This window comes from Cetorhinus maximus, chromosome 6 (assembly GCF_964194155.1).
Source record: "Cetorhinus maximus chromosome 6, sCetMax3.hap1.1, whole genome shotgun sequence".
NCBI lineage: Eukaryota > Metazoa > Chordata > Chondrichthyes > Lamniformes > Cetorhinidae > Cetorhinus > Cetorhinus maximus.
In genome coordinates this window covers 96,991,937-97,019,486 of record NC_135884.1, presented here as the reverse complement: position 1 = coordinate 97,019,486, position 27,550 = coordinate 96,991,937, and the positions used below count along the sequence as shown (strand labels likewise).

Here is a 27,550-nt window from a genome sequence, read left to right as displayed (position 1 = left end):
TAATGTGCTGCCACTCTCAGTAAAGACACAAGGCCAATCACAAACACAGAGTAGTCTCTTAGACGATGCAGCTTCTAGCAACCTGTGCTTGGTGCTGCTTTACCTCAGCTATGATCAGGTCTGCAAAGGTTGTAAAACTTCAGACAAGTTTTATTCACCTTCTCTGAATTGTTTATATTTCAAGAGAGGAAGGACAGTGAAAGATCTATAAGGCTTGCTGCGTACATAATTCCAAGACTATTTAGTAAAGTGCAAACAGTTAATATTTTATTGGACTGTAAACTAGTCCATATACAGGAGATGCTATTTGTGCAAATAGCTGCATTTGCATTCAGTTAGCTGTCCAGCTCCCTGACTTTCCTGTTCAGTACAATCTCCACTACAGCACTGAATGCAGGGATTTGTTAATAATTCCTTGTAAAGCATTTTAATTTATTGAGTCTTGTGTAGATTTACATATTGTGAACGTATTTTTCCCAGCAGCCAAATCAGATCAACAGTTCCTTTGCCATTAATATTTAACAGGAGATGTTTTCACTTCTGAGAATTCAGTATCCATCACCTTGAGTATTTTTCTCTAAATTGGTTTATGTCTTGAAAAAATAGAAACTCATGATTTATGTACCAAACCTATTGTTTTTTTAAGACTTTGGGCAGAATCATCCACAGATTTGCAGTAGTGGGCAGGAAAAAGGACCTTTTACCTGCCAGCTGCAATGGTGGCTTTTCACGACAATTCATCCCAAACCAGCCTCATTAATTATGCATTCACAGGAAACACACCGTTTCAATGGTGGACAAGCTCTCAATCACCCGCCATGCCATCACCTCGCTACTTCATCACGCCGGGTGCCATATTTAAAGCGCAGCCATGCAAACACCTCTCAGTGCTTCCAGACAAAGGCAGTTGCAAAGAAGACATGGCTCCAAAAGGCAAGAAGACTGCAGCTCCCTGATTTAATGACGCGACCCTCGAGTGCCTTTTGGACGCTGTGGAGACCCACCATGATGTCCTCTACCCCAGCTCTGGCCGAAGGAGGGGCAGCAACATCACTAATCCAGCATGGGAGGCAGTGGCAGTGGTCAGCGCCAACGTCCTACAAAAGAGGACAGTCACCCAGTACCACAAAAGGATGAATGATCTCCTCCATTCTGCCAGGGTAAGTCACTCTTCTCATCACTCTCAACTCACACAATCACAAACCCATCACACATCCACAGGGATCTCACTCACTGCTAGTTCAAGGGACATCACCATTCGCTTTCTTATACACAACTTCATTGTCCTCATCCCGTCTGTGGGACCGCTCACCACCTACACATGTCAGGCATACTTATCATCTGGCCTGGCATACGTCCTGCTTACACTCCATCTCTACTTATGGAGGATAAGCTGGCACTCGACAAGAGGGACAGGTCACAGACTGGTGGAGAAATGGCTGAAATCAAGGCCCTCGCGGACTTTGAAAACAGAGCCATTCAGCTGGCCGGTGAGGATCTGGACCGTTCCTGCGCTGACTGTGAGGTCGGCACAGCTCTACCAAGTGTGGATCCAGCGGTGCAACATCCGTCAGGCAACCATGCTATAAGCGATGTGTCCTATTACGAAGTCCCTTGCCATGCACTAATTATCTCTCCTTACTTTCGCAGGCAGATCTGGGAAACGGTCAATGGAGTCCAGCACCCAGGGCCGACGTAACCTCTGAAGAAGAATCTGAAGATACTTTCATTGAAGACCTGTCACAGCGTTCACCCACACCCTCCACCAGCGCAGAGACACACACCTCGGTGGGACCTAGCTTGAGAGTAGCCTCGGGACCACAATCAGGTGAGCACATCACACTGTCTGATCCACAGCAGGCAGTGGTGGGGACTTCCTAGGTTTCCAGCAGTCCTCCAACTGCTGGAGGCCAGAAATCTGCTAAGTGCAAGTCAGATGACGAGTCTCTGGACTCGGTCATACCTCAGTTGCTGAAGCTGCAAAGATAAGTTCAGGAACATCAGGAAGGGATGTCTGCTGCACTCCTCAGATTGCAAAGCACGATGGAGAAGTTCATCTGCCTTCAGGCTGAGGTGACAGTGCCAGCATACCAACACATTGAGGTCAACACTGGTAGGATGGTGGCTGCGCAGACTGAACCCCATCGCCTCCAACAGTATGCACGCGAGAGGGGTGCAGGGCAGCTCGATCTCATTCCAGCTACCTCTTCTCCTCAAGGAGTCAGCCAGGGGCCCTCGGGCACCTATGAGGAGGAGGATCAGCAGGTGCACTCCCCTGGTCCATACACCCAACTGACTCTGAGAGCGTCCGGCCCTTCCAAATCCCCTCCTCCTGTGACCCCAGCAGCTCCAGTTCCACACAGGCGTGGAGGGCGCCACTGCCACACAGCAGGGTCCCGAAAGCACGCCAGGGCTCTCCAGGTCTCGGCCCTCCAGAGGATGCCCGCCAAGGTCATCACAGACAGGGCATGGCAGTCAGCAGGCTGCCTCCACCTCCGCTGTTGATGTTCAAGGAGCACCAAGACATAGCGACAGGGTTAGGAAAGTTAAGAAAATGTAGTTGGACAGCTGGGGTACGGGTGTTAAATCACTGTACATACTGTTCACCATTGTCAATAAACTCCCAAGAATGTCTCCCTGCCTATGGCTCCTTATTATGATGAGCAGTGTTCATGTCACTCAGATGTGAAGCCTTGGTTCCTGCACAAGATAAAGACAAGTGTCTCAGTCCAGGGCCTCTTCTCTATGCTGTGTGCATCCTTTGGACCAAAATGATGGTCCAGCCTCACACTCACTGGACACATTACTGATGCCTGCACCTTGACGGTGCTTGTCATTGCTGCCAGAATGTTGTGGGCAGGCATCACAGAGTCCGTCATTCTCTCTGTGTGCTCTCAGCACCTTTAAGGTGGGATTGGCCCCCATCTCGTCAGCATCTGTGCTCCTGAAGGGCTCAGATGCTGAAAGCGGACTAAGGATCAGGTGCATTCAAAGTTTCATGGCTGCGAACCATGATATGACCCTGATCACAGAGCACAAGCGAGCTGCCAGACAGGAGTCAGACATTCACAGAGGCAATGTGAAGATTTATGGAGCATCCTCACTGCACGTTGTCATCATTCTTCTGGAATTGAGTAACTATTAGGGCCTCCACTGCGTCTCCATTACAGGAGCATTCTCACAGAGGGTAAATACGATGCCGTCAGCCAAACAGGCATCAAATGTTCTCAGATGTAATGTGAGGATCAATGGTGTCTCCTCACTGCATGTCGTCATCATCCTGCACAAATCTAGCAGCTATGAGGACCTCCCGAGTGTGCCTGCTTCATCTAAAAACGTGATGGCCTCATCGCCGCCATCCCCGTCTTTGAGGACCTCCTCACTTTCAGTCCCGTCGACATCCTCCTCATTAGAAGAAACCTTCAGCTCCTCCATCTCCTTCTCAGCCAACTCCTCTTCCCATTGCAGCGCCAGGTTGTGAAGGGCATAGCAGGCAGCAACGATGCGTGACAGCTTCTGTGGACTGTATTGCAGGGCTCCACCAGACCGGTCCAGGCACAGGAACCGCATCTTCAGCATCCCGATGGTCTGCCCCACCAAGTTGCAAGCTGCTGCATGAGCCTCATTATACCGGCGCTCTGCTGCAGTCTGAGGCCGCCACACGGGTGTCATCAGACACGTCCTCTGCGGGTCGGCCTTGTCCCCAAGGAACCATCCCTGCAGATTCTGTGGACCCTGGAAGATGTCAGGGATCTGTGACTAACTGAAAATATAGGAGTCATGGACACTCTCTAGGAACCGTATGAAGATCTGCAGGATGCGTTTGTGTTGGTCGCACACCAGCTGCATATTCAGCAAATGGAATTCCCTGCGGTTGACATAGTCAACCTCGTGTTGCGACGGAGATCTGAGCGCCACATGAGCGCAGTCGATGGCACCCTGCACCTATGGGAAACCCGAGATCTAGGCAAATCCAATCGCTCTTGCATCCTGGCTTTCCTGGTCCCGGGTAAAAGGCGCAAAGTTGTGTGCCCTCGTAAAGATGTCATCCATGCTCTCATGGAAGCATTTGTGGGTGGAGGCTTGTGAAATCCCACAGAGGTCACCTGTGGAGTCCTGAAAGGAGCCACTAAAAATTGAGTGCCACGGTCACTTTCATGGCCACTGGCAGTGGATGCCCTCCATGTCCCCGGGGTGCCAAATCCTGCAGTAACTGGCAGATGTGACTGACCAGTTCCCTAGACATGCGCAGTCTTCGGCGATACTGGTTCTCGGTCATCTGCAGGAATGAAAGGCGGTGCCTATAGGCCCTGGGTCTAACTAGGCGCTGACCAGCGACAGCTTGCCATGGCTCTTCAGCGGCATGTGCAGGAGCCCCAGTCGCCCCTTCTTCCTGACGGTGCTGCTCCTCCCTTTGCGCAGCCAGGCGGCTCCATCGCTGTCTTCTCCATCGTCTCCTCTCTCTGTACACCATAAGGCATACAGCTAGGTCACCAGGCTCCATGATCCATGATCTCCTCCTGCAGGCTGAAAGAGAGAGACATGTGGGTTAGCATGATATACTAAGAACCTCTCTTGGCCCCTTAACGCATCCCGGAGAGTGTTAGTCACCACTTGGATGGCCAGAGTTTATTGCGCTGCTTGGCTGCCCAAAACCCCTCCCACCTCCACCCCACTCCACTTGACCGTGGGAGCAGCTTCAGCCACTGGACTGCATGCTGTGCTCTTAGCTCAGGTGCAGGCATTCTTCTAACCCACACTGTGAGGCTGCACTGTTAGCTTGAACCATGGGGGAGACTGGTCCTAATCGGAATGCTGAGATTGCAAGGGGCTGTGAGCACCTCCAGCAGTGACTGTTACATGGCCAGTTTTAGCAAGGAGATTGTACAACGTGTGCAGTCATCCAACTGTTCTGCTGTCCACTAAACGCTCATTACTATGCAGCCTGTGCCCGAGGGGTGGAAAACTCTGGAGCACTTGGTGGCAATTTCATGCCTCTGCATTGCTTGAGGGGGCTGATAAGCGAGAGACCCGACTTCAAGCATGTCAATGTGGCTGTGCCTGAACTGTCTTAGCTGTGGAGGAATGATCACTTTGTATAAGGTTTCCCAAAAGCGTGACCGCTTCCCTCCCCCCTAACCCCGCACATGCTTGTGCAATACCATCAACCTCAGTGCAGCCCTCGCACTCCCCTGCCCACCAACTCGCCTGAACCACACGCAGCCCTTGCCCACCGCCCCCCCATCAACTCACCTCAATTGCAAGGCAGCCCTTGCACCACCTCTGCAGCTCGCCTCAACAGCAATGCAGCCCTCATCCATCCAATCCGCCTCAGCTGCATGGCAGCTCTTGCACCCCCCACCCGCAACTTGCGTCAACTGCAGTGCAGCCCTCGTCCACTCAACTAGCCTCAATTGCAGTGCAGCCCTTGCCCCCTCCCCGACCCGCAACTTGCCTCAACCGGAGGGCAGCCTTTGCCTCCCCCCAACTCGCCTCAACTGCAGGGCAGACCTCGCCCCCCACAGCTCACCTCAACCACAGGGCACTCCTGCAACGCAACTCAACCTTGACGTCCAACAGATGACCTAGGCGAGTGCTGCGCAACATTACTGTGCACTCACCTCCGAGTTCCCCTCGAAATGCAGCTCGCCAGGTTGATGGCAGAGCAGGTGATTGCAAACTGGTTTCGCGACATCGTGAAACCAGTTTTTTGGCCTTCTCGCCATATTGTCTGCTCACACCAACGAACACGCCCGACACCAGTGGGCACGGAAAATCCCGCCCTTTGTCTCTTGTTTATGAGATGGTAGAGACAGCATTACTGGTATCATTACTGATCTCAGTGACCCCCAAGCTATAGAAGAGGGGCAAAAGAGACTAAAGCCAAGCTTACTTAAAAGGTGTGAAGCTCTCTACAGTTGAATAGCATACCCACGGCCAATGTCTTGGCTTTTGCAATGCAGAGTAGGTAACTTGGCAGGGTATTAGAAAAATTACCAATGCCTGCAGAAGTAAACTAGTGAGATTTCAGGGCCTATAGGAGGGAAAGGGAAAACTAGTATGCCACCATAAATTGATACTAATGAGGAGAATATGTTTCCATATATACCAAGATAGGGCATAGTTCTCCACTGGACTTCAGAAAGCAGAATAGGAAAAGGCACGAGGAAGGCTAATTGCACAGCAATAAATTTATCCAAACATTTAAAGTAAAAGGTACAAATCTTGGAGAAAATTAAAAAACCCCTGCATCCGAACCTGGACGTGGATCCTTACAGAAATCACAGATGCCTTAGCAATGCAGAAAGGAAGCCAATAATGTTTTACTGTTAGTTCCTGCATGAGCTTTAGTGTTTCTCTCTCTCTGTGGAAAGCTGTTCGACAATTTTATCGATTGTCATTGATTCAGGACTGTCAGACTGATTGACAAGCAGGTCCATACATTAACTACATGAAAGGATAGCTACAGGGCTTCCTGTGAATATAGGATTTTATGTTCCTGAAGGGGGGCTAACTGGATAACTCAAGGGATGAAAGCTTCCAATGGATCAGACTCAAACCTCACCACTGGACTGCAAATAGCATCAGGACTTGAGCGGAATGAATTGATCATTCAGTTTATTTATTTTTTAAAGTTTTTAGATTTCTACACACGAGGTAAGTGGCTGTGGCACTAGCAATGGTCAGCAAAACTTAAATGCAATTATAGACACAGGGTGATGGATGGTGGATGCTGGGGAGCTAATGATGGTGAGCTCAAAATCAATGGATGCAGCTTCTTCTTCTTTTCATTTTGATGTCTATTAAAGTTTACAACAGTTAGAATCCTTTCATCCATGAGATAACAAATGAATAGAAACTGCAGCAATACCCATAGTTGCTTGTGGTGCACTCGACCAGGCTCCCAAGTGATTCAAATTCAGCTTTAGTAGAGAGGAGGGGCAACGTTTTTTTTTTGTTCATTCAGGTGATGTGGACTTTGTTCATTCAGGGGATGTGGTCTTCACTGGCTAGGCTGAGATTTATTTCCCTTCCCCAATTGCCTTTGAGAAGGTGGGGTTGAGTTGCCTTCTTGAACCGTTGCAGTCCATGTGGTGTAGGTGCACACACAGTGCTGTCGGGTAGGAAGTTCCAGGATTTTGACTCAGCAACAATGAGTTAATTATGGTATATTTCCAAGTCAGGATGGTGCGTGACTTGAGGGGTGAGGGTGGGGGCGGTGGTGGTGAGATATTGTAGGTGGTGGTGTTCCCATGTGCCTGTTGTCCTTGTTCTTCTAGGTGGTAGGGATTACAGGTTGGAATCTCTGTTTTTTATATGTTGGTTTCCCTGCTTCCCCTCACCCAAACTGCCCCAACAAAACCACCCCCCACCTCCCCCCACACACCCAAGTGGTAAACTCAATATGTTGCAGTGCTTTGACACCAGCAAACAGGAGCATTGCCCATATAGATACAGAGGGAGGATTAGTTCAAACACACGAAACCCATCTTCCCCATGAATGTCTTGTCCTGAATTCTCACCACATTAAAAGGAGACAATTCCATTCAATGAAAAAGCAAAGAAAACTACCTCTGTTCGATGTACTAGCATCCATTTTCCATCTTCCTCTTGTTTATAGAATTCTAAATAAGGGTCAGATTTTCCAAAGAGATCCTACAAAAACAAAATTGAATGAGAAAAAGTGCTGTTCAAATAGCAACTGTTTTATTACTAGACTAGCCATGTTAATATCTCACACCTTAAAACAAATCATTTTCTTAGTTATTCTTGGAAGGGTACCATTTCAGTTAGAAAAGGATTTTTGGATAACTTGAAACCCAAGAAAGAAACCACTCTGTAAAGCTGAGTTAATGCAGATGAAAAGTCTTGCAATGCAAGAATGATTTCTAGACTATATATACACCACTGATAAAACAGCAGATGAACACTCACTGATGTTCCTGACTTCCTGTGCTATGTACGTGAACAGCTTGAAAAATGATTTAGCCTCTGGAGATAATCAAAATGTTCCATATTCAGTATAAATAAGGAACATCTTTTTGCTGCTGTATTGTATTAACCTGTCATACCCAACCTACTGATGAGTGGGATGCGTTTGTGCAAACTCAGCGAGGCTGCATTCCTGGTGTAGAGCCTCTCCAGAAGAGCAAGTGATCAGGGATGCTAGGTATAAATGCTTCTTGTTTTAATCCCTGCCTGAGCCATGACAGTGAGGTATACTGGCAAACACACCATTTGATGCCCTGGATGAGCTCCTGAAGCATATTACACTCCATCCTCCCCTGCTCCATGCAACTCCCCCCTCCCCACCCCCGACATTGTTCTTTAGATTGAAATTGGTATCCTCATTAAAGTGAACGGCCTGCTCTTTTCGCACATAGCACAGACATAAAACATCAACACATTCTACAAACAAAACCAAAGAAGCCATTTATTCTTGCGATTGGGGGAAGGAGGTGGGGTAACATTTCCTGGCATACCCTTCACCTTCTCCTTCATACAGCCCAACCTAATGAAGGAGTGGTACAACAAGAGGAGAGCAGGCAGTTTGTATGGCTAATAATTCAGGGAGGAAATGGAGTCTGAAAAGACCGTGAAAAGCATAAGGAATTGTGTAGTCTGACTGGGTTCGTCTCAAAAAACAGATAATAAACTGGCTCCAGTTTGAGGGACAAGATACTCCTACTTTTGAAACACAGCTACAGCAGGGGGAATGCCCTTGGAATGGACCTGACAGAGGACACCAAGACGCCAACCAGCTCTTAGCTTAGTGGCAAGATTCACCACTGGACCATTCTCAAGGTGATTATTTTTGATGGGAACAATTTGCTGCTTAAATAATCCAGCAAGTGCCTCTTTTCCCCTGAGAATACTGTTGATCTGATTTTCAGTCACCTTTAACATACCTTCAGCAAAGAAAACTGGGAGTGCTCTCACCAGTAGGTGAACTACACTGATTACTGTAATCCAAAAGTATGTAATTATACAGTCCAACCCACACAGACTAAAAAAAGCACCTCACAAAGGCATAATTGAAGAAAGAAAAAAATAAGGCCAATAAGTTAAAAATGTTTCTTGTTACCTTTTTTACTCTAGTGCAATATACAAAATGAATGCAGTACAACTAGATTAAGACTCAATAGTAAACCTATTGAACCTGGGTTATGATGCAAAGTAGTCAGGAGATTACAATAATGGGTGGGCATTATGCGATTAATATTTTTCAAATGTCATATTCTCTTTGGAGGAACTAATGACCAGCCACTGTGACTATACTATTGTACCATCACTCAGTATGTAGCATTTAGTATCCCAATACCTTGTCTAGTCTGTACTCACTGTATCCAAGAAATGGCACTAAATTACAGCCTCACCTCCAATGCATGTAGGTGCAGAAAAATGGTACAGGAAAGTCAGCAGTCATCCAATATCGGTTCCAAAAGGTATTCTTCACATGCAAGTCCGGAGAGTTGATATTAGCAGGAAATTGACCATAAGGCCGAAATGGGTGGTGGAATAACAGCTCAAGTGCTCACAGACACTCATTTAAAAGAGAGGTCCTCAGGTGGCAATTGTGACTAATAATCTTACCTGATTTCTCTCTCTTCCTAAATTTGGGATTGTCACGCTATTAAAGCCTATTGAAGTAACTCAACACAAAATGAGCCTGGAATCTCCTTAGGCATACAGGCTCAGGGCCACACGTGCATCAATATATCAGGGTAAGAAATTTCTTTAAAATGTATATATTACAAATAGGGGATAGTTAATAAAACATTTCCAGTCAGTATAAAGCTTATTCTGATATTTCTTTCTAAACAAATTCGCACACATCCATAAAATCTGATAAATCGGCAATATTGAGATTACTAATTTATTCTTTCATGGGATATGGGTGTCACTGACAAGGCCAGCATTTGTTGCCCATTGCTAATAGCCCTTGAACTGAGTGCCTTGCTAAACCATTTCAGAAGGCAGTTAAGAGTCAGCCATATTACTGGATCTGGAGTCATAATTAGGCCAGACCAGGTAAGGATGGCAGATTTCCATCCCTAAAGGGCATTGGCAAACCAGATGGGTTTTTACAACAACCAATGACAGTTTCATGGTCACCATTACTGAGACTAGCTTAATATTCCAGATTTACTAATTGAATTTTAAATTCCACCAGGGAATGGGATTTGAATCCACATCCCCAGAGTCGCATAGATTTCTAGGCTAGTGACATTACCACTATGCCAACACCTCCCCAAATTTACTCTTACTTAGTTTGAAATCCAGTTGATGCAGTGATTTAGTACACATTATTTGGAAGGTACGAGTGTAGGCGGGGTAACTCTTTTGAGCCGACCAAGTAAGCTAAATTAACAAAATTAGGGACAAAGTAAAAGCTAGCCCCTTAAAGGGAAACTGCAACAACAAAGGCAAAATTTAAAGGAAACTTGCAAACACTGAACCAAAATGTGATTAACAGGGTCAATAAAACGTCCCCAGTCCCCGCGGTGCCCACCAAGCATGGAAGGCCTCGACAGTGCCAGCAGACACCACATGCTCCCTCTCCAGGGACATCCGGCTGCGAACATAGCTACGGAAGAGGGGCAGATTGCCCGCTGCCTGGACCTGTTAATGGCCAACTTGGCCAGGCCCAGGAGCAGGTTCGCAAGGAAGTCCTCCTCCCTCCTGGCCCCCGTCCACACCGGGTGCCATAGATCAGGAGCGTGGGACTGAAGTGCAAACAAAACAATAGTAAAGATTTTCTAAATAACTGAAAAGGGGGTGCAGCCTACAACAATTAACATGGACGTCTGCCGTCTCAACAAGGCCACAAAAGACGGAGGTATCTAGGGAGTCCGTGAACCGACACAACCTACGGTTGTATGGGACTGCTGCGTGCAAAATCCTCCACCCAGGTCCCCGGTGGAAAGTGGGAAGACAGCCCCATAGAGGGCCCTCCAATGGGGACCGCTACCACCGGACGGCAACAAGTCTGGGCAGCGGGCGAGGACAAGGAAGTGAAGGGTGTGCAGCAGCAGCAGCCCATACAGGAAGCCCTTCTGCGCCGTGCTAAAGGCCACGGAGGGCATTTCCGCGAGGCGATTCAGGTTGCAGGGCACCGGCTCCCAAAGGAGGGTTCGGGGCTTGGGGCCAATGTGAAATTAAGTCTGAACAGGGGTACGCTCAGACAGAAGTCCACCACTCATCTGCGCCACCTCAAGACCCAGTATGACACCGCGGCTGAGTACGACTGTCCTAAGGTCTTGAATGGCATTGGCTGCAAGCCGGATGTCCACGGACGCATGATGCTCCAACTCCTGTGGTAGCATCCAACCCGCTCCTCCACCAGCCAGCATGTTCCCGATCCTGGTCACCCCGACAGCCACAGCTCTCCTCTCCGCCTGCCACTGAAAAGGACGGAGGGGCGAATTCCTGAGCAGCGGTTCTCTGACGATAGCCGCTACTCCTGATATCGGAGAGCTGCGTCGCGAGACAACCATGTTTGAGACTTTGATCAGGTCCTGGTAAAAGACGGGCAATGCATGCAAGGAGCCACAAAGGTCCCTCCAGTCCACAAACAGGAGCTGCACGTCATAATTCAGGCCGTGCACCTGGCGGAAGGAATATGTCACCAGGGCACACCATCTCGGAGGGGGCTCGACGTCAAGGTATCGCTGCAGGTCTGAAGGCGGAAAGTCGCCACCTGAGTGCATAGGCACACCAGCGCCTGACCGCCCTCCCTAAGTGGGAGACTTAGAACCTCGACAGCGACCCAGTGTAGCCTTTTGTCCCAGAAGAAATCAACGAGCACTCGAGCACTCTGTGGATTTTTGTGGCAAAATCCAGGGGAGGGGTTAAAGTGACCAGCCGGTACTTCGTATTACTGTGGATCTGGAGTCATAATTAGGCCTAACCAGGTAAGGATGACAAATTTCTATCCCTAAAGGGCATTAACAAACCAGATGAGTTTTTACACCAACCAATGACAGTTTCACGGTCACCATTATTGAGACTAGCTTAATATTCCAGATTTACTAACTGATCTTTAAATTCTACCAGAGAATGGGATTTGAACCCACATCCCCAGAACATCAGCCTGAGTCTCATAGATTTCTAGTCTAGTGACAATACCACTATGTCACTATCTCCCCAAATTTACACCTACTTAGTTTGAAGACCAGTTGATGCAGTGATTTAGTACACATTAGTTGGAAGGTGCAAGTGTAGGCGGGGTAGAGGAACAAAGGGACCAGTGAGTAGAAATACATCAATCACCAAATGTTGAGCCACAGTTTAGCAAGACCATAAAAAAAAGAGCACTAGGCTTTATTTCTAGAAGGATAAGGTTGAAAAGGAGTGAAGTTATGCTAAACCTGCATTGAACCATAGTTAAACCACACATAAGAGTACTGTGTGCAGTCCTAGTTACCATATTATAAAAAGGATATAGAGACACTGGAGAGGGTGCAGAAAAGATGCACAAAGATGCTACGAGGAATGCCTGGGTATACAGATCAGGTTGATAGGCTGCAACTCTTTTCTCTCGAAAATAAAAGGCTGAGGGCTGACCTAACACAGAGAAAATGTTTTCTCTTGTGGGAAAGATCACAATTAGAAGCCACCAATATAAGATAGTCAACATGAGATCCAATAGGAAATTCAGAAGAACCTTCTTCACTCAAAGAGTGGTGAAAATGTTGCACTCTCTACCACAGGGAGTATTTGAAACAAATAGTATAGATGCATTAAAGAGGAAGCTCCAAGGGAGAAGGGAACAGAGGGTTACAATGATAGGGGAAAGATGAGTTAGAGGTTACAAGATGAGGAAAGATGGGAGAAGGCTCAAGTGGAGCGTAAACACCAGCAAGGACTGTTTGGGCTGAATGGCCTGTTCCTGTGCCATATATTCTATGAAAAACTGTCCTTCCCTTAAGACTTGGAGTTAAATACAGCCCAAATAGATGAATTGAAAGTCTCTGCTGCCTGTCACAATTTGTTTCAGCAATTGGAATCCTGTCCCTGATGGTCACTGGCCCACAAAATGAAGGTCCTCAGGAGATTTGGTGTCAGGGCTTGCCAAAGTCTACATGTGCAGTGTGACACGTTAAGGTGTGGGGATGTGGAGAATTCCCTGAAGTCACTGTGAAAAGATACATTAGTGCCAAATGCAGGAGATTCACTCTACATTTGGTCAGTGCTATACCTGACCTGGGAGTATTTGATGCTGGCATAGATGCCCAAGGTGGGAAAATGTTTCATTCCCCAGAAGTTTATTCTTCACCTTGAGAAGAACAATTAATAGAAGGACACTTTAAAAGCTGTTGCATTTTGTTGAAGGTTACCGGCACTGTGAATCATTCTGCATGAAGATATGCTGAGAAGTTACGCAACAGCAGTACTCAGCAATCCTTTCCCTTCTATGCAGATTATTATTATAAATTACAGAACCACAGAATCACAGAATTTTAACAGCACAGAAGGAGGCCATTCGGTCCATCGTGTCTGCACTGGCTCTCCAAATGAGCATTATGACCTAGTGCCATTACTCTGCCTTTTCCCCGTACCCCTGCACGTTATTTCTATTCAAATAATCAACTAATGCCATCTTGAATGCCTCAATTGAACCTGCCTCCACCACATTTCCAGGCAGTGTATTCCAGACCCTAACCACTCATTGTGTGAAAAAGTTTTTTCTCACATCACGTTTGCTTCTTTTGCAAATCACTTTAAATCTGTGCCCTCTCCTTTTTGATCATTTTATGAGCAGGAACAGTTTCTCCCGATCTACTCTGTCCAGCCACCTCATGATTTTGAACGTTTCTATCAAATCCCCTCTTAGCCTTCTTCTCTCCAAGGAGAACAGTCCCAACCTCTCCAATCTATCCTCATAGCTGAAGTTTCTCAGCCCTGGAACCATTCTTGTAAATCTCTTCTGAATTCTCTCCAATGTGTTCACATGAACTGTACACAATACTCCAGCTGAGGTCTAACGAATGCCTTATATAAATTCAGCATAACCTCCCTGCTTATGTGCTTTATGCCCCTATTAATAAAGCCCAGGATACTATATGCTTTATTAACTGTTCTCTCCACCTGTCCTGCCATCTTCAATGATCTATGCACATATATACCCAGGTCTTTCTACTCCTGTACCCACTTCAAAATTTCACCCCTTATTTTATATTGTCTGTCCATGTTCTTCCTACCAAAATGCATCACCTCACACATCTCCGCATTGAATTTCATTTGCCAACTATCTGCCAACTCCACCGACTTGGCTAAGATCTCTTGAAGCTCCACACCATCCTCCTTGCAGTTCACAACACTCCCAAGCTTTGTATCGTCTGCAAACTTTGAAATTGTTCCCTGCACACCAAGATCTAGATCATTAATATATATCAGGAAAAGCAAGGGTCCCAATACCGACCCCCAGGGAACTCCACTACAAACCTTCCTCCAGCCCAAAAAATATCCATTGACCATTACTGTCTGCTTCCTATTTTTCAGCCAATTTTGTCTCCACGTTGCTACTGTCCCTTTTATTCCATGAGCAATAACTTTTCTCACAAGTCTGTTGTGTGGCATTGTATCAAATGCCTTTTGAAAGTCCATGTACACATCAACAGCATTACCCTCATTGACCTTTTCTGTTATCTCTTCAAAGAACTACAGCAAGTTAGTTAAACACAATTTCCCCTTTAGAAATCCGTGCTGGCTCTTCCTTATCAACCCATATTTTTCCATGTGACTACTAAATCTATCCCGAATAATTGTTTCTAGAATCTTGCCTACCACTGAAGTGGTCTGTAATTGCTGGGTTTATCCTTACAACCTTTTTTGAACAAGGGTATAATGTTTGCAATTCTCCAGTCCTCTGGCACCACCACTGAGTCTAGGGAAGACTGAAAGATTATGGGCAGTGCCCCTGCAATTTCTACTCTCACTTCCTTCAATATTCTTGGATGCATCTCGTCCAGTCCCGGTGCCTTGTCAACTTGAAGTACTGACAGTCTATTCAACACTTCCTCCTTATCAATTTTGAAACCTTCTAGTGACAGGGTTTCTTCATCTGTCACCATGGCCTGGGTAGGGTCTACCTCCTTGGTAAAGACGGATGCAAAGTATTCATTTAATACCTCAGCCATGGCCCCTTCCATGTGTAAATTCCCTTTTAGGTCCCTAATCAGCCCTACTCCTCCTTTTACTATTTATATACCTATAGAAGACTTTGGGATTCCTCGTTATGTTGGCTGCCAGTCTTTTCTCATAATCCCTCTTCGCTTCTCTTATATGCTTTTCACCTCCACTCTGAGCCTTCTGTATTCCTCTTGGTTCTCAACTGTATTTTCTACCTGACACCTGTCATAAGCACAGTTTTTCTTCTTTATCTTAATTTCTATCTCCTTTTTCATCCAGGGAGCTCTGGATTTGTTTGCCCTACCTTTCTCTTTCGATGGAATATACCTGTGCCCGAACCAATTCTTTTTTGAAGGTAGCCCATTGTTCAGCTACAGTTTTTCCTGCCAATCTTTCATTCCAGTCTATCTGGCCCAGGTCCATTCTTACTCTGGATGTTCCAGATCCTGGATGGATATCTCCACAACCCATAACTGGTTGAGGCCACAATTACAAATCAGATAATTAAGGGGATATTTATTTGCTGTGCAATTCTCAACCATTTCATGGAGATCACCATAAAGTTATGCAGGAGCTAGAGGAGGATATTTGAAAACATTATAGTAAACAACAAAAAAATCTGATTGAACCTTTGTCCAAGTTTCATAGGAATGTTACAGTGGAACATTTTAATTTGACAGAAATATAATGGAGTGGTTTTAGACATTTATATGCTTGCACATTATAAATCATATCATAGGTTTAGGCTTACCTTTTTGTCCAGCTTTCTTCCAGCCATGCTGAGGGTGATTACTCTATTATCTGATATTTCTTGGGCACTTATCTGTAAAGGCAGGAGAAGAAGTATTAACATTTCATTTTGTAAATTTATTCAGTCAGTTGCCTACCAACACATTTGCTGTACACCAGGTGGATGACATTATAATCCCATAGAACTCATACCTCAGAACTCATAAAACACACTTGTGGAGGAGTGAGAATGAAGACCAGGACCCTGATTTCTGCTCCCGGGTTGAGTGCGCAGAGACGGGGGAATTCCCAACTCCACGGACCCAACCTTTAAAAATAGCTGCCGGGAGGGAGCGGACTGGATTAGAAGGCAATCCAGAAAGAACTGAGGAGGGTGCCGGGTGCAGAGGAAAGCGGGGTGGAAGGCCTGCCTTGGGGAGCTGTGTCCAAAATGTAAAAAAAAAGCATAAAATATGAAACACCACTCCAGCCCTCACCCCTCACACACTCCCCATGCCAACCCATGCCACCTCATGCTCCCACCTACCCCCCCATGGTCCCTCATGCCCCTCATGCCAAGGCATGCCCCCCAAACAGCTCCTATAGCCCCTAATGACTCCATGCCAAGCTCTGCCCTAACCACCCCCTATAGCTCTTTATAACCTCTATGCCAGCCTATGCCCCTCCACTCACGCCTCCATGACCCTTTGGAGCCCCTATGCCAACTGAGTGTCAACTCATGCCAACCCATGCCCCTCCACCCACCACCATTTGCCCTTACACCTACCATGCCAACTCATCTAGTATCCACCATGGGCAGACCTCAGGACCCATGCAGAGATGAGATAAAATAAAGTTCTAAGTGTCCATTGCTAACTTCATTATATTGAGAAAAACACTCTCATTCATAGAAACCCATTTACTGCATTTACATTCCTTCAACTAAATAAAGCCTTATGACAGCAAAGTTTCATTCAAGTGTACAGTCCCTTATAACAAGAATTGGAATTTATCCCATATTAAAGAATCTATAACCACTTGTAGCTGTCAATCAAACTGTGAAATGGTAGGAACCCTATTGTGATAACGGACAGTTGTAAAATCAGTCATAAAGCACTAATCCAGTAATGGAAGCCCTCAGGCTTATGTCAACAGACAAAATGAAATAGCAAGTAATCATTTTTTTTTAAACATTCCAGATTCTGTTTTCAAACATTTAAAGAGCAGGACTTTTAAATGCCTTGACAGCTTGATAGCTTGCTTTGACCAGTGCTTCTGACACTTCTGACAGCTGATTTTGACAGGTCTGTTGACAGCTTGACAGTAATGATCTTATGCAGTTTTTATGCACAATTACACCTACTTTTAACAATTCCAAAGGCCACCTAACCTCCACCAAAAGGCACCCAACCTCCACCAAAGGTGTCCCAGGATCATATCCAAAGGGGTACCTTACCTCTCCAAAGGATACCCTAGCAATCCAAACAAATTCACAAAGTTCAGCCTGCTCTTACCAGGTCTAATCTGCACACTTCGGGCTTCACAGTCAGAGGCTACCAAAATCCCACTTGAGTGGAGGCAGCTGATGATTTAAATGGCCAGCTGCCTCTGTAAAGTGCATGTGTGTGAAACGTGCCCCACCCCCATTCCCACACCCATGAAAATGGGAATTGCCATGTTTAGAGGCGGAACTTACAATTTTTGGGCACTTCCGCTATTTTCACCACGATAGAGAGGCTCTCTGTCATGGCAAAAATCTGGGCCCAGGTGTACAATTCAAAGGTTCATTTGGACACTTGTGTTTTAAGCACACTCAGATCAGCTATATAAAGACACTCTGGTGTCCCTGACTATATTTCTTCCCCGCATTAACCCCCTCCCCCGCCCGACTCCACATACTAATTCACTGGGTTAAAATCTCAACACAATAGATCAGGTCAGAATGGTCAATCTACTTGGCCTGTTTTCTTCACCAAGTTTGTATTCTTTGTACAACTTGGTTTATGAGTTTATTTTGTTATAATAATGATGGTCAATATTAATTTTAACTGTACCATTATTGTTCCTTTTCCAGCAGGTTTCCCATTGGTCAGAATAAGTGGCCGTGTCATCTTCTTACTTGAAACGATCTGCGTCATTAATCAAAAGTTTACTTTTAATGGGTAAGTAATGAAGACTGGTGCTGCTTTGGAATAACTCAAGATCATGTGAAAAGTCAGACCTACCACTCCTAGAGTACATGAAAATTCTCCAAGAAAGTCGTGTTCATAAAGCTGTTTACTGGATTTGTCCTGGTCAAACAAGGCAAATTTCAGTTTCTGTACTTCTTCAAAATGATAGTCTACCACAAATTTCTTGGCAAATACTGGGTTTAGGTTGTTCATGGCTGTTTCTGTTCGGCCAATCTGTCAGAGGAGAACATATACAATAGGAAAGGTTTCATTTCATTCATGTTATAGAACAGAAGTAATCTTATGCTGGACATTTATTTCTTGATAAACACTGGCGAACATGTTGGATGACATGCCAAGGTTAACTTTTGTGTTCCAGGAGATAGAGATGTGGGGAGGCTATTTAGTCCATCTACCTCAACCTTCAACAAAGACATCACAATACCTGACTTTTGCATGAATCCGGAGTGTGGGGGGTGGGTGGGTGTGGGTGGCTGGCGATGGGTTGCCTCTACTACCCTGAAGACCAATTGAGGTACAGATCAATCTGTACGAAGAAGTGTTTCCTTAAAACAGTGTTCATTTTGCCTTTTACCAGTGTGTAGTCACCTTATCCTGCTGCCCTGCTTTATACTGCTTAGTCTTCAGAATTAGTCTTCCTTCTTCCTTAACCGAGGTTCCCCCCCACCACTGTGGTTGACAGGGCCCTCAGCGGTGTTCGACCCATCTCCCGCGCCTCTGCCCTCACACCTTCCTCTCCCTCCCAGAACCATGAAAGGGTCCTGCTTGTCCTCACTTATCACTCCACCAGCCTCCGCATTCAAAGGATCATCCTCTGCCATTTCCGCCAACTCCAGCATGATGCCACCAAATACATCTTCCCCTCAGCCCCCCACCCCCATCGGCATTCCGTAGGGACCATTCCCTCCGGGACACCCTGGCCCACTCCTCCATCACCCCCAACACCTCATCCCCTTCCCATGGCACCTTCCTATACAATCACAGAAGGTGCAACACCTGCCACTTTTCCTCCTCTCTCCTCACCGTCCAAGGGCCCAAACGCTCGTTTCAGGTGAAGCAGCATTTCACTTGCACCTGCTTCAATTTGGTCTGCTGCATCCGCTGCTCCCAATGTGGTCTCCTCTACATTGGGGAGACCAAATGCAGACTTTGTGGAACACCTTCGGTCTGTCCGCAAGCATGACCCAGACCTTCTGGTCACTTGCCATTTCAACACACCATCCTGCTCTCATGCCCACATGTCTGTCCTTGGCTTGCTGCAATGTTCCAGTGAAGCCCAACGCAAACTGGAGGATCAGCATCTCATCTTCTGATTAGGCACTTTACAGCCTTCTGGACTTAACATTGACTCAACAACTTCAGATCATGAACTGTCTCCTCCATCCTCACCCCCTTTTTAAAATCCCTTTCTCTCTACATTTATTTTTTATCCATTTTTATTTTATTTCCATTCATTTATCTGTGGTTTTATCCCCTTTTTTTTATCCCCCTTCTATCCCATTTTCTATCCTTTTTTACCCCCACCACTGCCCCCTCCACACCACCCTATCCCCTACATGGCCATCTGTTACTTATTCCATGTTGTTCTTTCACACAATGTTACCCTTATTCTGCTATTATGACATTCTGCTTTCTTACCTTTATGCCACTATCAGCACCTTTTTTAGCACTAACCACTACCATTAACATTCCCTTTGTCCTTTAGTTCATGACATCTTTGTCAATCCCTGCTTTGTTCCCACCTATCGCTGGCCTTCCATCCACCTCCACCTGCCCCACCCCCTTTTAACAGTATAAATTTCATCACATTTCCACTTCTGTTCAGCTCTGAAGAAGGGTCATACGGACTCGAAACATTAATTCTGTTTCTCTCTCCACAAATGCGGCCAGACCCGCTGAGTTTTTCCAACGTTTTCTGTTTTTGTTTCAGATTTACAGCATCCGCAGTATTTTGCTTTTATTTCAGAAATAACTGTTGCATTCTATTTAGGATCCTATGTATCTCTGGCAGGGCCCCTCTTATTCGTCCTAAATCTCTGTGTTTCCCACCTATGCTTGTCCATGGCCCAACTGAAGTGCAGGATACAAGTTTTAGGAGCCAAATTGGCACTTCAACACAATATAAACATTGCTTAGCAGTTAAGTTCCTCAGCTCTTGGGAGCATTCAAGGATTACACAACAAATGCCTTTACATGGGATAGATAAGCATTCTCAGCTCTTGGCTAGTGTCGATTTCTCTACATTTTCTTTGTACCATGTGTTATGTGCATTTTTTAATATATTCCTCTCCCCTTCCACATGGACTTGCACCAATACAGAACCCAGTTTTTTTTCAAGGAACCTGAGTCAATATTGTCAATGCTGACACATCATTTAGGGACTCATAACAAACTCCAAACCATTGTCTCTTTCTTCATTTGGCTCCAAGTTCCTAAACACCTCAAATTTAAATTTTTCATACTCATGTTTAAATCAATTTATGGCCTTGCCCCTCCCCATCTCTGCAACCTCCTCTAACCCTACAACCCCCTTCCGTCAAACTCTTATTCTGACTCTTGTGCATCTGCCCCTCCCTCTCCCCACCTGGGCCATTATTTGCCCAGGCCACAATCCCTGGAATTCCCTTCCTAAGTCGCTCTGTCTTTCCACATCCCTCTATTCCTTTATGACTCTCCTTAAATCTTATTTCTTTGACCAAGGACGGAATCATCCCAGAATTACACTAAGTGTGGTAGCGGGTGGGAAAAAGGACGTTTTATCAGCTGGCCGCAGTCCAGGGGGTCCACGAGCCAGGTCCTCAACTCAAGTCTTGAAGACACCTCGGAAGAGGAATCTGATGACACCCTAATTGAAGACCCATCATAGCGCTCATCCACACCCTCCACTAGCGCAGAGCCACACACCTCGGTGGGACCTAGTTCTAGAGTAGCCTCGGGGTCACAATCTGGTGAGCATATCACACTGTCTGATCCACAGCAGGCGACAGCAGGGACTTCCCAGGTTCCTGGCACTCGGAGGACTGCTGGAGGTCAGAAATCTGCTGAGTCCAAATCAGATGAGGAGACCCTGGATTCAGTCATACCTCAGTTGCTGGAGCTACAAAGGCAATCTCGGGAAAATCAGGAAGGGATGTCCGCTGCATTCCTCAGATTGCAAAGCACGATGGAGGAGTTCGTCCACCTTCAGTCTGAGGTGATAGCACCGGCATGCCAATGCACCAAGGTCAACATTGGCAGGATGGCAGCTGCCAAGGAGACCTTGGTTCAGGACATCAGTCCTGCACTGCTGCATGAGCTGCACTCCATTGCTAATGCCATAGTTGGCCTCTAACAGTGTCACTGCAAGATGGGGGCAGGTAATCTCAAGCTCACCCTCAAGGGGTTGGCCAGGGACCGACGGGCACCTATAGGGAGGAGGATCAGCAGCTGCACACCCCAGGGCCATCCACCCAGATTGATGGTGCTTGTTATTGCTGCCAGAATGTCATGGGCAGGCATCACAGAGTTCCAGCATTCTCTCTGTGTGCTCTCAGCACCTTTTAGTTGGGGCTGGCCCACCCATCCCTTCAGCATCTGTGATCAGTGATGGTGTGCTCCTGAAGGGGTCAGTTGCTGAGGTCTGACAAAGGATCAGGTGTATTTAAAGTTTCACGCTGTGTCTCTATGATATGACCCTGATCACAGAGTGCAAGCAAGCTGTCCCGAACCAGACAGGAGTCAGACATTCGCAGAGGTATGTGACGATCTAAGGAGTGACCTCACTGCGTGTTGCCATCAACTTCTTGGAATCTAGTGACTATTAGGGCCACCGCTGCATCTCCATGATATGAGCCTGAGCACTGAGGGTATGTGCGTTACCATTAGCCACACAGGAGTCAACGTTCACAGAATGCCAGTGCAATAGCCTCATTGCCAGCATCCTCACCTTCGAGGACCTCATCATCGTCATGCCCTTCGACGTCCTCCGATCGGCAGCTCCTCCTTCTCCTCCTCAGTAAGGTCCTGCCCCCTTCGCAGCACCACGTTGTGGAGCGTGCAGCAAGCGATGATGATGCGCGACACCCTCTGCGGAATGTTTGCAGTGCTCCACTGGACCTGTCAAGGCACCAGAACTTCATTTTCTAAATGCTTAGCATTTGCTCCGCCATCGTCCGGGTTGTGGCATGAGCCTTGTTATACCGTCGCTCTGCTGCAGTCTGAGGCCACCACTCGGTCATCATCAGCCACGTCCTCTGTGGGTGGCACTTGTCCATGAGGAGCCAACCCTGCAGCTTGTCTGGACCCTGGAAGACGTCAGGGATCTGAGACCTGCTAAATATATAGGCGTCATGGACACTCCCTGGGTATTGTGCACAGACCTGTAGGATGTCTGTGTGGTGGTCGCACACCAGCTGCACATTCAGCGAGTGGAAGGCCTTGTAGGTGACTTAGTTGACTGCTTGTTGCTACGGAGATCTAAGCGCCACGTGAGTGCAGTCAATGGCACCCTGCACCTGTGGAAAACCAGAGATCTGTGCAAATCCCAGCGCTCTTGTTTCCTGGCTTTCCTGATCCAGGGCAAAATGGACATAGTTTTGCGCCTTCATGAAGATGGCGTCCGTGACCTCCTGGATACACTTGAGCACGGAGACTTGCGAGATCCCACGCAAGTCACCTATGGAGCCCTGGAAGAAGCCACTGGTGTAAAAATTGAGCAAAGCAGTCACTTTCACGGTCACTGGCAGTGGATGCCCTCCATGTAACCGTGGCGCCAAATTCTGCAGCAGGTGGCAGATGTGACCAACCAGTTCCCTAGACATGCACCGTCTTCGGTGACACTGGTTCTCAGTCGTCTGCAGGAATGACAGACGCCATCTATAGACCCTCGGTCTGGCGAGGTGCCTACGAGCGATGGCTCGCTGTGGATCTTCAGCTGTGTGCGCAGCAGGCCCTGCCACCCCTTCATCTTGAGGGAGGTGCTCCTCCCTTTGCCTCCACTGCGCTCTTCTTCTTCTTCTCTGGTCTCTGTAAGCCATGAGGCATACCGCTAAATCACCAGGCTCCATGATCCTGATGTTCTCCTCCTGCAGGATCAAAGAGACAGACGAGTGGGTTAGTATAGGTGTTGGTTCAGTCTGAAGGCCCCTTTATTCATGCAGGACTGTGCTGGCCACAACTTGAATGACCAGTGTGTAGTGCTTTCATTGGCTGTCCGAAACGCCACCCGCCTCCGCCCCACTCCAGTTGGTGACAGCTTCGGCCACTGAACTGTATGCTGTGCTCTCAGCTCATCATTCCCTAACCCACACTGCAAGGCTGTGCTGTTAGTTTGAACCATAATGGATGCTGGTCCACACGTTAATAAAGACATTGCAAGGGGCTATGACCACTTCCACCAGTGACTGCGCATGGTCACCTTTCACAAGGAGTTTGTACAACTTGCCCAGTCGCCCAATTGCTCTGCTTTCCCCTAAAACTGTCATCCTCTGAGCTTCACTTTCTTGCCCCTTGAATCACTAATTTTTTTTCATTTACAGGATGTGTGTGTCACTGGCTGGGTCAGCATTTATTGCCCGTCCCTACTTGCCCTTGAGAAGGTGGTGGTGAGCTGCCTTCTTGAAGCTGCAATCCATGTGGTGGAGATGCACCCACAGTGCTGTTATGGAGGGAGTCCCAGGATTTTGACCCAGCGAAAGTTAAGGAACAGCAGTATATTTCCAAGTCAGGATGGTGAGTGGCTTGGAGGGGAACTTCCAAGTGGTGGTGTTCTCATGTGTCCTTCTAGATGGTAGTGATGGTAGAAGGTGCTGCCTAAGCAGCCTTGGTGAATTCCTGCAGTGCATCTTGTAGATGGTACACACTGTTGCCGCCGTTCATTGGTGGTAGAGGGAGTGAATGTTTGTGGCAGGGATACCAATCAAACAGGCTGCTTTGTCCTGGATGGTGTCAAGCTTCTTGAGTGTTGTTGGAGCTGCACTCATTTAGGCAAGTGGAGGGTATTCCATTACACTCCTGACTTGTGCCTTGTAGATAGTGGACAAGCTTTGGGGAGTCAGGAGGTGAGTTACTTGCCGCAGGATTCCTAGCCTCTGACCTGCTCTTGTAGCCACAGCATTTATATGGCTAGTCCAGTTCAGTTTCTGGTCAATGGTAACCCCCAGGATGTTGATAGTGGGGGTTCCAGTGATGGTAATGCCATTGGAAGTCAAGGGGCGATGGTTAGATTCTCTCTTGGTGGAGATGGTCACTGCCTGACACTTGTGTGGTGTGAATGTTACTTGCCACTTGTCAGCCCAAGCCTGGATATTGTCCAGGTCTTGCTGCATTTGGACATGGACTGCTTCAGTATCTGAGGAGTCGCAAATGGTGCTAAACATTGTGCAATCATCAGCGAACATACCCACTTCTGACCTTATGATGGAAGAACGGTCATTGATAAAGCAGTTGAAGATGGTTGGGTTGAGGACACTACCCTGAGGAACTCCTGCAGTGATATCCTGGAACTGAGATGATTGACTTTTAACAACCATAATCATTTTCCTTTGTGCTAGGAATGACTCAATCAGAGAGAGAGTTTTCCCCCTGATTCCCATTGATTCCAGTTTTGCTAGGGCTCCTTGATGCCACACTTGGTCAAATGCTGCCTCGATGTCTAGAGCAGTCACTCTCACCTCACCTCTGAAGTTCAGCTCTCTTGTCCATGTTTGACCCAAGGCTGTAATGAGGCCAGAAGCTGAGAGACCCTGGCAGAACCCAAATTGAGTGTCAGTGAGCAAGTTATTGCTAAACAAGTGCCGCTTGTTGGCATTGTTGATGACCCCTTCCATCACTTCAATAATGATGTAGAGTAGGCTGATGGGGTGGTAATTGGTCAGGTTGAATTTGTCCTGCTTTTCATGTACAGGACATAACTGGGCAATTTTCCACATTTAATGTTTAATGTCTTCAATGTTTCCTTTCAGAGAGAAGGCAAAAGCACTTATGGATCCAGGGCTCAGTGTTGACTTTGTCCGGGTCCTAATGCAATGGAGGAGGCGAAGGAGGGAGGGGTGACTCTGTGCGCAGGAAGGACATGGTCAAGCGGAGCCAGAGCATGAACAGGGAGGTCAGGAAGAGAGACCCAGGCAACAGGGGCAACTCGTCAGACCTACAGGTTTATCGTAGAAGAGTCTCCTACTTAAAAATGAGTGAGACACAATGCCTTGCACATCTGCGCTTGTCCCGAGCTCTGGTGCATCACATATGCCACATTCTTCGTGAAGACCTGGTGCCACGTGGAATTGGAGGGTACCCCCTGCAGTGTCTTTGAAGGTGATCGCAGCACTAAATTTCTTGGCCACTGGTTCTTTCCAAGGATCAATGGGGGACCTGTGTGGCATCTCTCAGTCCACAACACATCGATGCATTAAGGGGGTCACAGATGCCCTTTACAGAAAGGCCCATCATTAGGTCAGGTTTTTTTCTGGACGAAGATAGCCAAGCTGCAAGATTCACTGGCTTTCCACCATCTACTGATGGAAATACTGCTGCGACTGAGGTATGGACATGCCTAGGGATCTCCCCCTCCCATGCATGTCTTGCTTTCTGCCACTATCACTGAGGAGTCACAAATGCCGCTAGATTATCAATGCTGATGAGCTGCTCTCATTCAATGGTGTTCTTTGAGGAAGAAGGGTTAGAAACGCTTACATCACACACCCCCAATAATGATTTAAACACATCTCCCTGATGTCACACAAGGGTGTGGAGACTAGTTCAACCGAGGTTGACCTCTCAGGAATGTGAATCTCTGTGGGACATGATCACATGAGTGGACATGAGTGGGAGGATGGCTAAACCTTGAAATAAGAGAATTCCGAAGTACAAAATCACAAAGCCTTCAGTTGCCAAAAATATTCAAATAACCATCAAATGTATTCACAAAAGTGCAATTTCATTATATGTATAGCACACCCTTTACCCAAAAGTGATATCAACTTTTCTTAACTTTCCTAACTCTACCGCTACACCTGGGTGCAGCCCCGACATCCACAGCAGAGTTGGAGGCAGCCTGCTGATTGCTACGTCCTGATGTATGTGATGACCTTGGCGGACGCCTTATGGTGATCTGAGGCCTGGAGGACCCAGGCCAGATAAGGGTCACCTGCTCAGGGGCAGAAGCGCCCTCAGCGGCCTGAGAAGCTGGGGTGGATAGGGTCACAGGCAGAGGGGGCTGTGAGCTGCTGTATACCCTTGGAGTGTCCTGAAAGGAGGCCCCCGGGGTATCCGGCTGATGCTCATCCTCCCTATGGGTGCCCAAGGGCCCCACCCTGACTGCTGCAGGAGATGGTGCACCTGGAGGGGGGTCAAGGTGCCTCGTCCTCATGTAGCCTTCATCTTGAAGGTGCCGCCAGGGTGTGTGGCCATGGAGTGCAGGGCTGAGCACAAACCCGGCAAGACCTGGTAGACCAAGGTCTCCATGGCAGTCGCCAGCCTTACCATGGTGACCTTGAGGTGCTCGCAGGTCGGAGCCATGACACCTGACAGAAAGCAGACAGATTCCTCCATCGTTTGCTCTAGCCTGCTGAGTAACTGTCAAATCTCTGCCTGATATTCCGTCGCTTGTCATTGCATCTCCAGCATTGAGTTGGCGGCCGTTTCCAGAGGCTCATCATCTGACTCAGCCTGAGCGAGTGGCTGGTCTCCAGCAGCCCTCCCTGTGCCACAGACCTGGGCTGTCCCTGCCTCCAACTGCTGCGGGGACGTGTCAGTGAGGTGTTCTCCAGAAAGTGCTCCTGAGCCTAATCTACATCTGTGCCCCACCGACATGTGTGTCTCTGAGCTGGTGGGGGGTGTGTGTGAGCGCTTTGATGGCTTTTCCGGAGCTTCCCTTTGGATGTTGTCTGAGAGCTCACACTGGTGCTCGACTGGCTTGGGGGCTTCAATCTGCTGGTGCCTAGAAAATAGAACATAGAGTTTCAGCTAATGAGCATGAACTAGATAATACTGCATGTGACTCACTGTGGTTGTCAGGATTTGATGGAGTGATGGAGCTGTGATCCATACCAGGTTGGTGGGAGAGGCTGATCTCCCGTTCCCAACAGGAGTGATTCTTGTCCTCCCCAATCAGCTAGGCTGCAGCCTCCTCAAACTCAGTGAAGGCGATGATGTTGGCTGTCCCTCCCTCAGTCTGCGATCTCTCGCGCCCGGTGTGTGCCAGCTTGGCCTGTATGAAGAATAAAGAAAGGCGTGTGACGAGAAGGGATGGAGCAGAGGTTGGGTGAGATCCATGTCCCTTGTGTGTGGTGAGCCCTCCCCAGAAGGGTTAGAGGATGGAGTGTGAGCAACATGATAGATGGGATGGTGGCGATGTTAAAATCTTGGGGAGAGAATGAGTGTTGATATGTGTCCCCCGCTAATGGTTGTGTGAAATCTCTGAAGAGAATAGCTGTTTGAGTGCATGGTGCCAGGATGAGAGTTTGATATTGGAGGGAGTTGAAGGATGACTTACTCTGGTGGAATGGCTGAGGTCATTC

The 27,550-nt window shown here is 47.4% G+C and overlaps 1 protein-coding gene across 2 annotated transcripts in view; it reads right to left on the bottom strand.

Moving 5' to 3' along the window:
- Nucleotides 1-27,550, bottom strand: part of cpne2 (copine II) — a 269,036-nt gene that overhangs the window by 216,080 nt on the left and 25,406 nt on the right. For both annotated transcript variants that reach the window (XM_078544157.1, XM_078544158.1), the window contains exons 3-6: nt 18,090-18,269; nt 17,919-17,993; nt 15,887-15,958; nt 7,573-7,656 (exon numbers count right to left, since the gene is read on the bottom strand). In XM_078544157.1, coding sequence (XP_078400283.1) covers nt 7,573-7,656; nt 15,887-15,958; nt 17,919-17,993; nt 18,090-18,269 — 411 coding nt within the window. The remainder of the gene's footprint in view (nt 1-7,572; nt 7,657-15,886; nt 15,959-17,918; nt 17,994-18,089; nt 18,270-27,550) is intronic.